The sequence below is a fragment of the Garra rufa genome, chromosome 4 (genome assembly GCF_049309525.1).
Source record: "Garra rufa chromosome 4, GarRuf1.0, whole genome shotgun sequence".
Classification (NCBI taxonomy): Eukaryota; Metazoa; Chordata; class Actinopteri; order Cypriniformes; family Cyprinidae; genus Garra; species Garra rufa.
The window spans coordinates 27,098,518-27,113,644 of NC_133364.1; the positions used below are offsets into that span (position 1 = coordinate 27,098,518).

General features: G+C 35.8%; 2 protein-coding genes across 2 annotated transcripts in view; both read right to left on the bottom strand.

Moving 5' to 3' along the window:
• Positions 1 to 6,813, bottom strand: part of nr2c1 (nuclear receptor subfamily 2, group C, member 1) — a 10,898-nt gene extending 4,085 nt beyond the window's left edge. The window contains exons 1-7 of the mRNA XM_073837808.1: positions 6,697 to 6,813; positions 4,477 to 4,585; positions 3,280 to 3,510; positions 1,813 to 1,891; positions 688 to 867; positions 442 to 589; positions 1 to 21 (exon numbers count right to left, since the gene is read on the bottom strand). Coding sequence (XP_073693909.1) covers positions 1 to 21; positions 442 to 589; positions 688 to 867; positions 1,813 to 1,891; positions 3,280 to 3,510; positions 4,477 to 4,530 — 713 coding nt within the window. The 5' untranslated portion in view covers positions 4,531 to 4,585; positions 6,697 to 6,813. The remainder of the gene's footprint in view (positions 22 to 441; positions 590 to 687; positions 868 to 1,812; positions 1,892 to 3,279; positions 3,511 to 4,476; positions 4,586 to 6,696) is intronic.
• A 2,660-nt stretch (positions 6,814 to 9,473) lies between these two features.
• Positions 9,474 to 15,127, bottom strand: part of fgd6 (FYVE, RhoGEF and PH domain containing 6) — a 32,336-nt gene continuing 26,682 nt past the window's right edge. The window contains exons 18-21 of the mRNA XM_073837809.1: positions 14,851 to 14,945; positions 14,574 to 14,702; positions 10,876 to 11,024; positions 9,474 to 10,795 (exon numbers count right to left, since the gene is read on the bottom strand). Coding sequence (XP_073693910.1) covers positions 10,759 to 10,795; positions 10,876 to 11,024; positions 14,574 to 14,702; positions 14,851 to 14,945 — 410 coding nt within the window. The 3' untranslated portion in view covers positions 9,474 to 10,758. The remainder of the gene's footprint in view (positions 10,796 to 10,875; positions 11,025 to 14,573; positions 14,703 to 14,850; positions 14,946 to 15,127) is intronic.

The following is a 15,127-nucleotide window of genomic DNA, read 5'->3' on the forward strand; positions in this document are numbered from 1 at the left end:
GAGTCCAGTAAACTGGTGGACCTGTGATCAGAAACAAAGTGAGACTTGGGGTGTGTTCACACTTGTAATGTTTGGTTCGATTAAAATTTTATTTTACGGGCTCTTTGTGAGGTCGCAGGTGGTAAAAACAAGATCAAATACAACAATGAGCACGCTTAGTCCAGCAGACGTGATTATGTGTAGTGAATGGATACTCTGATGTCATACAACCACAGTGCCGCTTTAAGTCGAACGCACGTTTTCCTTTTGTTTGGAGTGTTCGGTCAGTCCCGTCATGAAATATACGCCATTCGACCCGACCAATCAGGTTGTGAACGTATCACTATGCCTTTAGGTTTGCTGTTAAAAATGACAGTGTGAACGCTAAGCGGACCAGGACCAAATGTATCTACGACCGAAAAAAAGCTTCTATTTGACTCAATCACACATTCACACCCATACCTGGTAGTCTCTTTTTCACTAACAAATGTTGGCATGGCAGCGAGAGGGCTGCAGAGGTTTTTACGGATGTAGATCTTTTCGATGGAAGGTGCACAGTTTGCTGGCTTCTCCCTTGACACCTCCACTGGTTTCCTCTCACACTGAACAGCTGTTGGAGGAATTTCAGCAGGTGAAAATCATAAGTCTAATGACAGCACAGCCCTCCTGAACATTCCACATCTGAATCTGAATCTGATTTGGACTCACAGTCTTGTTTCATGCCGAGGGCCATGCAGCGCTGAAGTCTGCAGTACTGACACCGATTCCGATGGTGTTTGTTAATAACACATTCTCCAGACCCACGGCACGTGTACACCAAATTCTTCCTGATGCTGCGCTTGAAGAAACCCTTACAGCCCTCACAGCTCACTGCTCCATAATGACGACCTGAATAAACACAAAATAACATCTATTTACAAAAGTGACTCAATTGACCCTTTACAAAAACCCACCCTCCTTAGCTACTGTTCGTATGTCCGATAAACAATGCCGCTTTTACACTGCTCATCGTGTTCTCACGCAGTGAAAAAATACATTGTGAAACAAAGAGGAAACTCACAACACGCTAACAGACAAGACAGAGCAGGTTAATTCTGGTATGAAACAAGGTCTTACCTTTAAAATGTAATTTTTTCAAGAAATTCAATCAACAAATACAATTTTTTGGCTTTTTAATGTGTTGTGACAGATCACTGTATTCCCTTTTCTTATTTACTTAAAGCACAAAATAAAAATGAATGTCAATCAGAATTTCAACCGTGGAAAGACATCAATACAATTTTTTACACAAAAACGTGTAGAGAGAGTGTAAATAAGAGATTGAGTGTGCAGTTTAGAGAGCGTCGTTGATTATAACAGAGCTTTGTGATATCGCAAACTAAGATGAGTGACAGCTTTTAATAATATTTAATGGAGTTTGTAAGTGAGATATTGATTTAATACAGCAGTTAAATAAACATTAAGTTACTAAATGACTTACATTGTCTGACTATAATACTATTGCCTGATTTTGCTGTTTCGTCGTCAAAAGTATTCTAAAACAAGTCACTCACAACTGAGCCATTGCACATCTCCATTCAAACACTGTGGTGTTTCGTTTATGAATGAACGTGCGTTTGTAAACGAATCTAGTGAAATGATTCAATTTCCCATTCATAAAGACAGTCACTTTTGACAAGTGCTCCTAACAAGAAAAGTAAGCGTAGAGCCCTGGATTCAGCATTATGATTGGTCAGATCGCCTGTCAATCAAGTTGTTTGCGAAGGGTCAATTAATACAATTCTGTTTGAAGTCTGCAAATATTTAAAACAAGACTGTGTGTGTGTCATGCACCTGAGGCCTTGTCTCCACAAACTACACAATACTCCACTGGAGGCTTCGCAGCACCCTGTTCGGAGCCCTCCGTCACAAACTGAAAAACAAAACATTCTATTCTATAAATATGAACAATAATATAGTGTAAATTACAAAAGAAAATACTTTATATAAAAACACACAAGCTAAAACAGACATAAAACAAACTTCTATGAGAACTACAATTATAGTAAGTCTTCATAAACCAAAAAGTAACGTGGTGGTACCATGGTACAGTGATACATGAGAAATATAACTGTATTGAATACTGTTTTTGTACTGTAGTATTATTTATATGGTGTTGCCAATGATTTCGATTGTTTGACATAAGCATGTTGCTAAGCTAACAGCGCAACTCTCTAACAAGCCTAAAAGACAAATAGCAGACACAAATGTTAAGTTAAAAATTCCATTTAAATTACAAACTATTAAAAAAAACTTTGTATAATTAAAGAATTAGTTTATTAAAAAATAAGATTCTGTCATTAATTACTCACCCTCATGTTGTTTCAAACCCGTAAGACCTTTGTTCATCTTCAGAACACAAATTAAGATACTTTTGATGAAACCCAAAAGTTTTCTGACCCTGCATAGACAGCAATGCAACTACAAGGTTCAAGGTCCAGAAAAGTAGTAAGGACATTGTTAAAATAGTCTAAGTGACATCAGTGTTTCAACCGTAATGTTATCAAACTACAAGTATACTTTTTGTATAATTTTTTTTAACAATGTCCTTACTACCTTTCTGGGCCTTGAACGTGGTACTTGCGTTGCTGTCTATCCAGGGTCAGAAAGCTCACAGATTTCATCAAAAATATCAGAATTTGCATTCTGAAGATGAAGAAAGGTCATACGTGTTTGGAACCATATGAGGTTGAGTAATTAAAAGCAGAATTTTCATTTTTGGGTGAACTATCCCTTTAAAATGTCTCTCGCTTTGTCTGGAAAGCTGTTTTCTTTTTCATGGAACCAAAACACAACACAAGTAAAGGCCAAAGTCTACTTAAATTTTAACATTCGCACTTGTATGTACAGCTGAATGCATAGTCTTTGAATGTATACTCCATTTAATAGTGTGCATGAATGCAGGCGCTCTAGAAACTTTCATCTTCGTCTAGTGTCTGTGCTATTTCTGTGTAAGTTATGACTGATACAAATTTATTTGTACCCTTTTAAATTACATTTGCACTTGTGTATTGTTGTTGCATTCTCCAGTAGTGGTTGTACTGGTTCATTTTATTTTTTGACAGGTTTGGACCAGTGTTGCCAACTTGTGGACCAACTAATTCAAGATGTGTAAACAGAAATATCAGGCTACGTGTACAGTTTGTGTGCACTATGCTGATGACAGAATAACACCACACCCACTGAAAGCAAAGTGTTGCGTACAGAATACACATTAAAACCAAAGTATACTTTGGGCTTAAATGAGTGGTGACTGTTTACCTGGATCTGTTGTCCTGTCAGATCAGGTGATGCGAAAAGCAGTTGATTGACAGCTGACCCATCAGCAGAAGTTAAGATGACCTTGGCTGGTGAGTTCTCTTGTTTGATGAATAGTTTCTCCTGGTTGGGGTAATCCAGGTTAGCTAATATAAATTGCTGCTTGCCAGCTCCAGCCTGATCAATGGCTGTGACTATCTGGACCTTCTGGGCCAGCTGCTGCTCCGTCACAATCTGATACAACACATAACAAAGACCATCAGAATAAAACCTAATGGCATTTACAGTAATAAAGCTAGTAAATGTCTGTTTGCACCAACAAAAGTGATGGCACAAAAACAGCTGAAAAGCTGAATGAAAATGCAAATTCACTCTCTGACAGTGGTGCAAAGCTTTCCAGTTCCGACACCTGCTTGTCACAGAGAAGCAAGCGCAAATCTTATTGGCTGGCCAGCTTTTTTGCAGTGTGATGGAAAAGTTATTAGAACACCCTTTTTAAAAAAAAATGCATTGATGCAAAAGTTCATCTAAATAGAAGTATTAACAGCCATTCATTAAAGAATTAGTTCACCTTCAGAATAAAATTTAACTGATAATTTACTCACCCCCATGTCATCAAAGATGTTCATGTCTTTTTTTCTTCAGTCGCAAAGAAAGTAAGTTTTCTGAGGAAAACATTCCAGGATTTTTCTCCATATAAGTGGACTTCAATGGTGGTCATTGCCGTTTCAATGCAGCTTCAAAGGGCTCTACAAGATCCCAGCTCAGTATTAAGGGTCTTATCTAGCAAAACGATTGGTCACTTTCTTAAAAAAAAAAAAGTTTTAGTGGTTAAAAAGTATATAAATTTTTATTTTTCTTGGAAAATGACTGATTGTTTTATTAGATAAGACCCTTATTCCTTGGCTGTAGAGCTTTTTGAAGCTGCATTGAAACGGCAATTTGACCATCACACCGTTGGGAACCACAGAAGTCCACTATGTGGAGAAAACTCCTGGAATGTTTTCCTCAAAAAACGTAATTTCTGTATGACTGAAGAAAGAAAGACATGAACATTTTGGATGACATGGGGGTGAGTAACTTATCAGGATTTTTTGATTCCTGATTCTGGAAGCGAACTAATCCTTTAATTAAATTGTTTTTATTGCAGCAAATTTTCACACAAATATTTAATGTCTAACTGTGTGCAGTGTAGCTCACCTGTAGGCCACCATCTGCAGACACCAGCTGAATTCTGGGACTTTCTCCTTCCATGATACCGTTCTGTCAGAACCGAGGCTCAGCAACGCCCCATCCGCCACACGTCCACCTTAGAAAAATAACACACAACTCAGATTCTCTCAGAGGATTCAAACCAACAATTTGCAATAAGACCTTGTACAAGGCAGGGGTAAACACAATATTTCTAAATAATATTTTGTGCATATTTATATTCATTTTTGAATATAAAAAGTTGGAAACCCATGATACAAATGAACAAAACTTTTGGTTTGGTGTTTTTAGAGTACACTCTTAAAAATAAAGGTTCTTTATTGGCATCAATGGTTCTATGAAGAACCTTGAACATTCATGGAACCTTCCAAATGGTTCTAAAGGTTCTTTAGATTTTTAAAATGTTCTTCAAAATGGTTCTTTTAGAAACTGTTCACTTAAACGTTCTTTGGGGAAGCAAAAAAAAAGGTTCTTTTATGGCATCACTGCAAAAACACCTGCTTGGAACCTTTTTTTTTTTAGGAGTGGACATGATGTGTCTGTGGAATGTAAAAAAAAATCCCTGGTACAAGTGAACCAAATTTTAGGTGTGGGGTTTTTGAGTGGTGTTGTCCCATGCAAAATTTGCTGCCAAGATGCTAAGGTGTTGTAGGTGATTAGCACTGCTATGTAGTTTCTAAGCACATTGCTGGAGACTTACTAGCCATGATATTCTGTTCTCTAGAAGTGGTTCAAGTCTTTTCTTTAAAGTCTGAGGTTTTTCACCCGCTTCATTGTCCACCAGGCAAAACATCCCATATTTGTGACCCTAAACCACAAAACCTAAGTAGCACAGGTGTATTTGTAGCAATAGCCAAAAATACATTGTATGGGTCAAAATTATAATGTTTTCTTTCATGCCAAAAATCATTAGGATATTAAGATCATGTTCCTAAACATGAATTTCCTACTGTAAATATCAAAACTTAATTTTTGATTAGTGATATGCACTGCTATGATCTTCATGTGGACAACTCAAAAGGCGATTTTTTCAATATTTAGATTTTTTTTTGCACCTGCAGATTCCAAATATTCAAATAGTTGTATCTCAGCCAAATATTGTCCTCTCCTGCAATCCATACATCAACGGAAAGCTTATTTATTCAGATTTAATTTCACAAGACCCTTATGGCTGGTTTTGTGGTCCAGGTCGCATTTGATTTCTTAAAGTCCTGAACATAGCCTATCTGGGATGAATTACATGCCTAAATTTAATATTTAGGATTAGGGCTTTGTTAAAATAATTACACAAAGAAGCTCTGCTTTAATTCCTGAGATGTTTCATCCCATTATCGGTGAAATGATTCATGACTTTGCAGCTCTTGTCATTCACTTAAACCAACTATTCAAATCAAGGCTCTTCATTAATAATGATACGCGATCTATATGCTATACACATGTTTAAGTATTATGTTTAGTGTTGTCAATCACTTCAGACTGATAAAGAAACACAGACATGTCACAGACAACTGATTAGCAGTAGCTACATTAGCACACTAGCCAGCATCGCGTATTGGTTTTACTGTTATTCAAAGAACTAAACGACTTCATGATGAATAAACAAGCGATCCCGCGTGAATGACAGCTGGGGGTCGGTAACTCATGTGGAATGTGTGGGTGTTGATCCGGGAAGATAAAGTTAGATCTGTTCCTGTAGGTTAAAGGTCATGATTGAAGGGTTAAAGCTCCCCATACATACACAGAGGGATCTGCACTGCAGCAGAGCGGCAAACGTGGATTACAGGATATGTTTAGTATCTTCAAATGTTTTGATAACCAAATGACAAATGTATACGAAGAATGACCATCTTTGCGCTATTATGTGATAGGCGTTTGTTGTGTTTATCAACGCACCGATAACAGATTAGCCACTTGATAGCGTTAGCCTGCTAAATAACATTTTATCTGTATCAGATTTGTTATGATATACTTGAGCTCGTTTGTTTTATATACCTATTCTTCTTAAATAGCCAAAAAGATCTCTTACGGTTAGTTAATTCGCTGACATATGCCTGTAGCGATCGATATTTTCTGTTACGCTAGCGGCTATCACGCTAACGCGTGTTAGCAGGCCGGCTATCAACACTGCTAATATTCTCCTGAATTATTAATCCTAAACAATTCCTGTAAACACAAGGGCTTCAGTAATATAGAAAGTGTTGTTCTTACCCTGAACGCGTGAGAATTTATCCAAATACAGTGATGTTTTGATAAATTATCGTAAACTGACGGCTCACTGCAGCTACAGGAGGTCAGAGTTCGCGACCCGCTCAAAGCAGACCCGCACATCTGCGCACGCGCAAACCCAGTCGTGAGACAGCATTGATTTTTAGTGAAGGTGGAATGGCAGTGTATTTACGCCGTTAGACAGAAAGCCTTTTTATAGGAGTGCTTTAGAAAGCCAAAATGATACATTTGGCAACAACTGACAGCGTTTAACCGATTGTTAGATTCTTTTATGTAAGCTTGAAGTCAAAAGTTTACATACACCTTGCTGAATCTGCGAAATAAGAGGGATCTTACAAAATGCATGTTGTTGTTGTTTTTGTTTAGTACTAACTTGACTAAGATATTTCACATAAAATACGTCTACATATAGTCCACAAGAGAATAGAATAGTTTAATTTATACATATGACCCTGTTCAAAACTTTATATACACTTTATTATTAATATTGTGTTGTTACTTGAATGATCCACAGCTGTTTTTTTGTTTAGTGATAGTTGTTCACGAGTCTCTTGTTTGTCCTGAACAGTTGCTCTTCAGAAAAATCCTTCATATCCCACAAATTCTTTGGTTTTTCATGCCTTTTTTTTTTTTTTAAACCCTTTCCATTTTTTTTTAATGGTTTTGAGATCCATCTTTTTACACTGAGGCAACTATTACACAAGGTGAAAAGGGGGTGAAAACTTTTGGAATTTGAAGATCAAGGTCAGTTTAACTTATTTTGTCTTCTGGGAAATATGTATGTAGCATCTGAATGGCAAAATAAGAAAAAATTTACACATTTTTATTCTGTTCAAAAGTTTTCACCCCCTGACTGTTAATGCATTGTTTCCTTCTCGAGCATCAGTGAGCATTTGAACCTAGTCCCCTATATGGCTATCACTCAGTTGTCCTCAATGTGAAAGATGGATCTCAAAATCATAGAGTCATTGTTGGAAAGGGTTCAAATACACAAAAATGCTGAAAAACCAAAGAATCAGTGGGACCTGAAGGATTTTCCTGAAGAACAGCAGGCAGTTTAACTGTTCAGGACAAACAAGGGACTCATGAACAACTATCACTTAACAAAAACACAGTTGTGGATCATTGCGGTAACAGCACAGTATTAACAATCAAGTAATCAAGTATGTAAACTTTTGAACAGGGTCACTATTATTTTCTCTCGTGGACTATATGTAAACATCTTTTATGTAAAATATCTTCTTCAGGTCAAACTATACAAAAAAAAAAATAACATGCATTTTGTATAATCTCTCTTATTTTGGTAAAATAATTACCATTTTGCAGATTCTGCAAGGCGTATGCAAACTTTTGACTTCAGCTGTATCTGGTAATGGATAATGCGGTTTGCCATCAGCCAAGAACCTGTATAATTTGATCTAATTAACTGCAATGAATCAACAGGAATGTGAATTGCGTAATGTACTTTCTATATTTATATTCTGCAAACAAAGTCGTTATGAAACCAAGTTTAACGAAACATACAGACATGCTATCTTATTACATTACATTATTTATTAAAAATTATTTGCACTTTACATTTATGTTGGGGCATAGCCTACTCCCTTGAAATCCTCAGGACATTAACAAATTACTTCAGGATGAAAAACCTTCCTTTGGGATGCAACAGTGAACTAGTGCCAATATGAAAAAAGAAGCATGAGGAATAGCAATTATATTTTCTTAGAAGTGGATCACATGAAGGAGGAAAAAAACAACAACAACAGTGGTGTATCTAACTTTTCCCAAAATGCACAATTTTACAAAATGTAAACACATTCAACACACAAATGTGATCGATAACATAACGCAAAATCCATTTTCTTGGACTTGTTACACTTCAAACAGTGAAAGATCAGTGGCTTTCTGTGCCTGGAGGAGCTAACAGTGAAAGCTGTAGAGAATATAATCAGGTCAAAGTGTTAAGAGAGAGGTGGTCCTGAACAAGGTGCATTAGAGTATTTAATGTGTGTTACATTTTCCCTGATAAGAGCACTAATTTTTTCTCTCTGTATTCACAGCCGGTGTGCTATAATGTCTAATATAGTACGTTAAAACAGTGCTGAGTTAGCCAGCCTGGCACTGTGTGTCTTTACTACCCATAATTCATTGAGGCCATTAAACATCCTGAACTATTTTAAATACACCTGCATTATATTACCATTTACAAAATATGTACACTTCCAGTTCTGTCCAGTATAAGGTTTAAAACAACAGTCAAAACACCTACTTTGTACAAAAGAGTTTTTTAAAAAATATTTAAGATTATTAAAACATTTTTGTAACAGTAACAGACTGAAAACCAAATAAAAAGGGCCTTTTTCAGGAAATACGAGCAGAACAAATATGTATGAATTGTGCATAAAACCATTTTTTTCATTGTTGCATATAATGCATGAATTGTTTGTAAAAAGAACAATCTTTGTAAAAAAATTATATATATATATATATATATATATATATATATATTTTTTTTTTTTTTACAAAGATTGTTCTTTTTACAGACAGTTTATGCATTATGTGCAACAATTTAAAAAAGCATGGAATCTTTGTAAAAAAAAAAATAGAATTATTTTATTAAATTAAAATTTTATTGTATTTTTTTTACAAAGATTTCATCCTTTTATCTCAGAAATTGTTGCACATAATGCGTGAACTGTTTGTAAAAATAAAAAAAATATATATATAATGCATGAATTGTTTACAATCTTTGTAAAAAAAAATATATATATATAATATATATATATAATTTTTATATATATAATATATATATATTATATATATATTTTTTTTCTTTTTTTTTTAACTAAGATTCCATGCATAAACCGTTTGTAAAATTAGTATGTTCTTTTTTTTAAGACTTATTTGTTCAGAAAAACATATTTAGGTATATAATTGTCAATCTTTCATCATTAAAAAAAAAACATTTTTCATAATAATAAAAAAATAGTTTTTACCAAATCATTGCAGTTAATGCATGAATTGTTCGTAAAACCCCAAGGGTTTGGTTAAACAGTCGCAATCCCTCTGTAAAATGTTTGTAAAAAACATTCATAATTCGTAAAACCATACAGCAACTTTCACCATCAGGGTTGCCAGGTCTACAAAACAAACACAATTGCTAATCAGTTTTGCATTTTCCGCTGTTTTCATCTCCTTCAAATAACTTGGGAACAACAGGAGATCTATTAAACCCATGGACTAAACAAACAACTCACAACAACGATGTAAAAGTATCCCAGTTTTGCGGGAAAACAATGGACTTGGCAACACTGTTCACCATCAAATGTCCAAAAACATGGTTTTATGTACAATTTATACATAAAGGCACTCTGTGCTTCACAATTAAGGCCCACTAATTTTTAAGCCCTCTTTTCCCAGCTTTGAATCCAAAGCTGAATCCAAAATCTCCCATAATGCACCATGCCAGACTGCACGGACTGCGCCACATGACCGTGCCAAAGGTGCGACCTGGCATCAGACATTCCTTTGTCATACTTGCTCATGCACATTCGGACTTGACTATGAATCACAACCCTGACCAAATCTTTTTAAACCTTAGCGATATTGCAACTAGATTCAAATTGTCCATATGACTAGTGCTTCAGAAAGTGGGCAGGACAAATTCGGATTCATTTAGATGTAAATATGATTCATAGACAAAGCTAATAGTCAGGAGTCAATGAAAACATCTGATTCTACAGCTCATGACGCTTCCTTTTTTTGACCCTGAAGGCTTTGTGGGCTGGATTTATGGTAATCTTAAGCACCGAGAGGAACTGACACAAAGTGTTTCCTAAAAATTATGAATACCTCACATTTTTCAGCCACTCATTTTACCTTCTTTAGGGTGCTTAAAATAGATTAATGCATAAACTACGACTACCAGCATCCTTTGCTTCAAACTGGGTTTTGATTTATGCATCTTTGAGCTCAATGCCTGTGTACACAGTGCAACCCAAGCAAGCAACTTTTATTCATTCTACTGAATCCAATTCAGACCAGTCAAAGGATCATGGCCTCTTGAAACGCTTCAATCCATCTGAAATAGGAAGAACAGATTTAATTTAAAGCAATGAAACTTATATTCACAGAATAAATTCTACACAAGTTCTTGTGTACCTTTGAGCAGTGGGGATGTCTTCCGCTCTGAAGATGTAGTAGAGTGTGTTTTTATGGTATAGTTTAAACTGCATTTTTTGAGCCGGTCCGGTTTTCTCCTCTCGGAGGAAAAAACCCAGAAGTGGCTGGCTCTCCAATGCTGCAACATCCTGAAAACAAAGCAATCATCATCACATGACAGCTTTTATTACGTCATACACATCTGTATATTGTCATCACACTATGAAAAGCAGTTTTTAGAGGAACAACTGACTGAAATAGTGACACTACTAACGTAATTATAGTTTTCAGTATTGCAAAAATAGCTGATTTCATAATAATAGTTTTTCTGATAACAAGCAACTTTTTTCCAATAAATAATCCTATAGCTTTGCAAATATATATATATATATATATATATATATATATATATATATATATTTACACACAGTCAAGCCAGAAATTATTCATACCCCTGACTTAAAGTTACTTTTATTCAACCAGCAAGTTTTTTTTTTTTTTAATTAGAAACGACACAAACGTCTCCCAGAAGATAATACTACAATGTACAAGAGGCATCATATTACTCATATTTTATTTACTTTTGAACAAAAAGTGGCATGTCCAAAATTATTCATACCCTTCTCAATAATTAATAGAAAAGCCTTTATTGGCTATTACAGCAATCAAACGCTTCCTATAATTGCTGACCAGCTTTTTGCATGTCTCCACTGGTATTTTTGCCCATTCATCTTTAGTGATGAGCTCCAGCTCTTTCAGGTTGGAGAGTCTCCTTGCCATCACCCTGATCTTTGGCTCCCTCCACAGATTCTCAATTGGATTTAAATCAGGACTCTGGCTGGGCCACTGCAAAACGTTAATGTTTTGTCTGCTAACCATTTCTTCACCACTTTTGCTGTGTTTTGGGTCGTTGTCGTGCTGAAATGTCCACTGGTGCCCAAGGCCAAGTTTCTCTGCAGACTGCCTGATGTTGTTGTTGAGAATTTTGATGTATTGCTCCTTTTTCATGGTTCCCACCACCATGTTTGACAGTGGGGATGGTGTTCTTAGGGTAGAAGTCTTCTCCTTTTTTACGCCAAATGAAGGCTACATCATTGTGGCCAAACAATTTAATTTTTGTTTCATCTGACCATAAAACAGAAGACCAGAAGTCTTCTTCTTTGTCCAGATGAGCATTTGCAAAGGCCAAGCGGGCATTTGTGTGCCTTATCTGGAGAAGTGGTGTCCTCCTTGGTCTGCGTCAGTGGAACCCAGCGGTGTGCAGTGTCCATTGTTCTGTCTGCCTTGAGATGTTGCCACCAGCAGAGCCCAGATTCATCAGGATGGCCTTGGTGGTGATCCTTGGATTCTTTTTTACCTCTCTCACTATCCTCCTGGCCAGCACATGTGTCACTTTTGGCTTCCGACCACGTCCTCTAAGATTTTTCACAGTGCGGAACGTCTTGTATTTTTTAATAATACTTTGCACTGTAGCCACTGGAACTTCAAAAGATTTAGATATGGTCTTATAGCCCTTTCCTGACTTGTAAGCAGCCACAATGCGCAGCAGCAGGTCCTCAGTGAGCTCCTTTGTCTTAGCCATGACTGTCCACAAACCAACAGCAGAGAGCTTCTGTTTTTCACCTGTTGAGTTGATTAAAACAGCTGTTCCCAATGAATCAGGGTAATTAGGATGCTTTAGAACAGCTTGGACTATTTGGAATGGTATAGAACTTTGGATTTTCCCATAGACTGTGACAGTTTGCAAAGGATATGAATAATTTTGGACATGCCACTTTTTGTTCAAATGTAAATAAAAGCTGAGAAATATTTTTTGTCCACAATGATGCCTCTTGTCTTATTATCGTTTGGGAGAAGCCTGTGTCAAAACTTGCTGGTTCAATAAAAGTAATTTAAGCCAGAATTTGTTTTGTAATGATATAGTTACACCAGGCAGCATTTTGGTTTTATTAGTGCAAATTCATACATTTATATATTATGTAATATGTACAAAAAAAATATTTTGAATGTGATTAATCGTGATTAATCATTGCCCAGCACCAATTAATTTAGTTTGTTTTGTATCGATATAGTTACACCAGACTGCATTTTGTTTTATTAGTGCCATTTAGTGCAAATTTATACATTTATATAAATCTGTACATTTCTTGTGCCTATTAAATACTACTTTCATTGTAAATATTATATATAGTGCCGCTTGAAAGTTTGTGAACCCTTTACAATTTTCTATATTTCTGCATAAATACGACCCAAAACATCATCAGATTTTGAATTCTGCAATGAATTCTGAATGAAACCAGCAGATTCTAAAGGAAAACGCCAGGACACCTGTTTAAGAACAGAGTCTCAAGAGAATGTGGGTCATGCAGCAAGACAACAACCCCATGCACAAGTTATTCTACCAAAGAATGTTTAAAGAACAACAAAGTTAATGTTTTGGAATGAGTCAAAATCCAGACCTTAATCCAATTAAAATATTGTGGAAGGACCTGTGCAAGCAGTTCATTGGAGGAAACTCACCAACATCACAGAGTTTAAGTGGTTCTGCACTATGAATGGGCTAAAACTCCTACATGTTATTGTGCACGACTAATCAGCATTAACAAGAAACTTTACCTTCAGTTACTGCAGCAAAAGGGGGTCCTAAATGCACCTAGATGTCTTAGCAGCAGGGTTGCCAGGTTTTCACAACAAAATGTGTAGATTAGGGGTGATAATATTATAATAAGATTTCCTTTCTACGTCACAAAGGGAGCAAAATCCGAGCGGCTTGTTTTTTCATAGACACTGCAGGCAAAAATAGACCTATCAAGTTTGAGATTTTGGGCTTTTTGGTTTTTCATAAAGTGTTTTTTCAGACTAGTGGAAAGAAAACATTCAAAAGACACTGTTAAGAATTTCTTTCATAGCCCTTTTTTTCCTAGTTGTTTCAACAGATTTCAATTACTATACATATTTTTAAAGGCTGTTTTCTCAAAAGTTTTTTTCTCCTACACTGAGCCATAAATCTCCACTTCAGTAGCACACTGAATCTTTACATGTTTATTCTTGTCTATATTCTGAAGGCTTTTACAGAGGGATTTGATTTTATACATTTTATTCCCCAAAAAAACTAAAAATATAATTTTCTGCCTGTTCTAAGTATTTTCTGAATTATGGAGTGATGCAATTCCCTCTGTAAAACATTTGACTAATATGTCAAAAAAAAAAATAAACAAGAAAATTGAACGGACTTCATCTGGTGTTTAGATTTTTTCTACTGGAAATGTATGCAAATTAGTGCATATTTCATTAAATAATGTCTCATTTGTATAATTTAAGAAAACTTGTAATAAATTTTTTTTTGCAATTATCAATGTAATCAATCAACTGAGTAAGTAAGGTGAAAACTATTAGTTCATTTTTTACCCTATTCACCTGCAGTGTCTCGCCTTAAAGAGAAAAGCTTAAGTTACTGGGTTGTTTTTTTTTCCCAGGTTTTCTGGGTTGGCAGATATACCAGAGACCCAATCATAGCACTTAAACACAGAAAAAGTTTGAGTTTCATTAGGTCACCTTTAAGTAGCTTAATTGCAACTAGCCGTTTTAGTTTGTAGTTTAGTGTAACTACATAGATAAGCTACAGCTGAGCTAACATTGATAAACTGTGAATAGCTTCCTGAACACTAACAGTTATTACATAAGTAAAGGTTGCATACTTCACTAGCGGCATAAGTGTAGAGGACTTTGTTCTTAATGACGAACCACAGTCTCTTCCACGGTTTCTTGTGGCCTTTGGATCTTTGCAGATATCCACTCATGGAGGAGTTCTCAGTGTTGGCAGACACCTGCGAGCAAGATGTCATTTAATAGTCACATATTAATATGACATCAGCATTGTGGAAGAAACAGATACCTTCATTACAGTGACATTACATAAAGTTACGTAAATGCTGCATGCCATTACATTATAGGTAATGTAGAACTTCAAATCACCTCTTTGAGGGCAGAAGGAATCTTCTTTTGTTTTCTAGAAAAAGCAAATGTTGTACTCCGACCACTAGGGGAAACGGTCACATTGGATTGGTCACCTAAAAGACAAAAGAAAAGCCTGTGAAACCACACAGCCGGTGTCATGTTTCCTAATTTTACATTTCCAAGATTTCATCTTATATTTTCACTACTGATAACTTTTCATTTTAACTAATGATAACACTGGTTATCATCTATAGTTTAATACTTAGGTTACATATGAGCAAACACCACTAAAAAC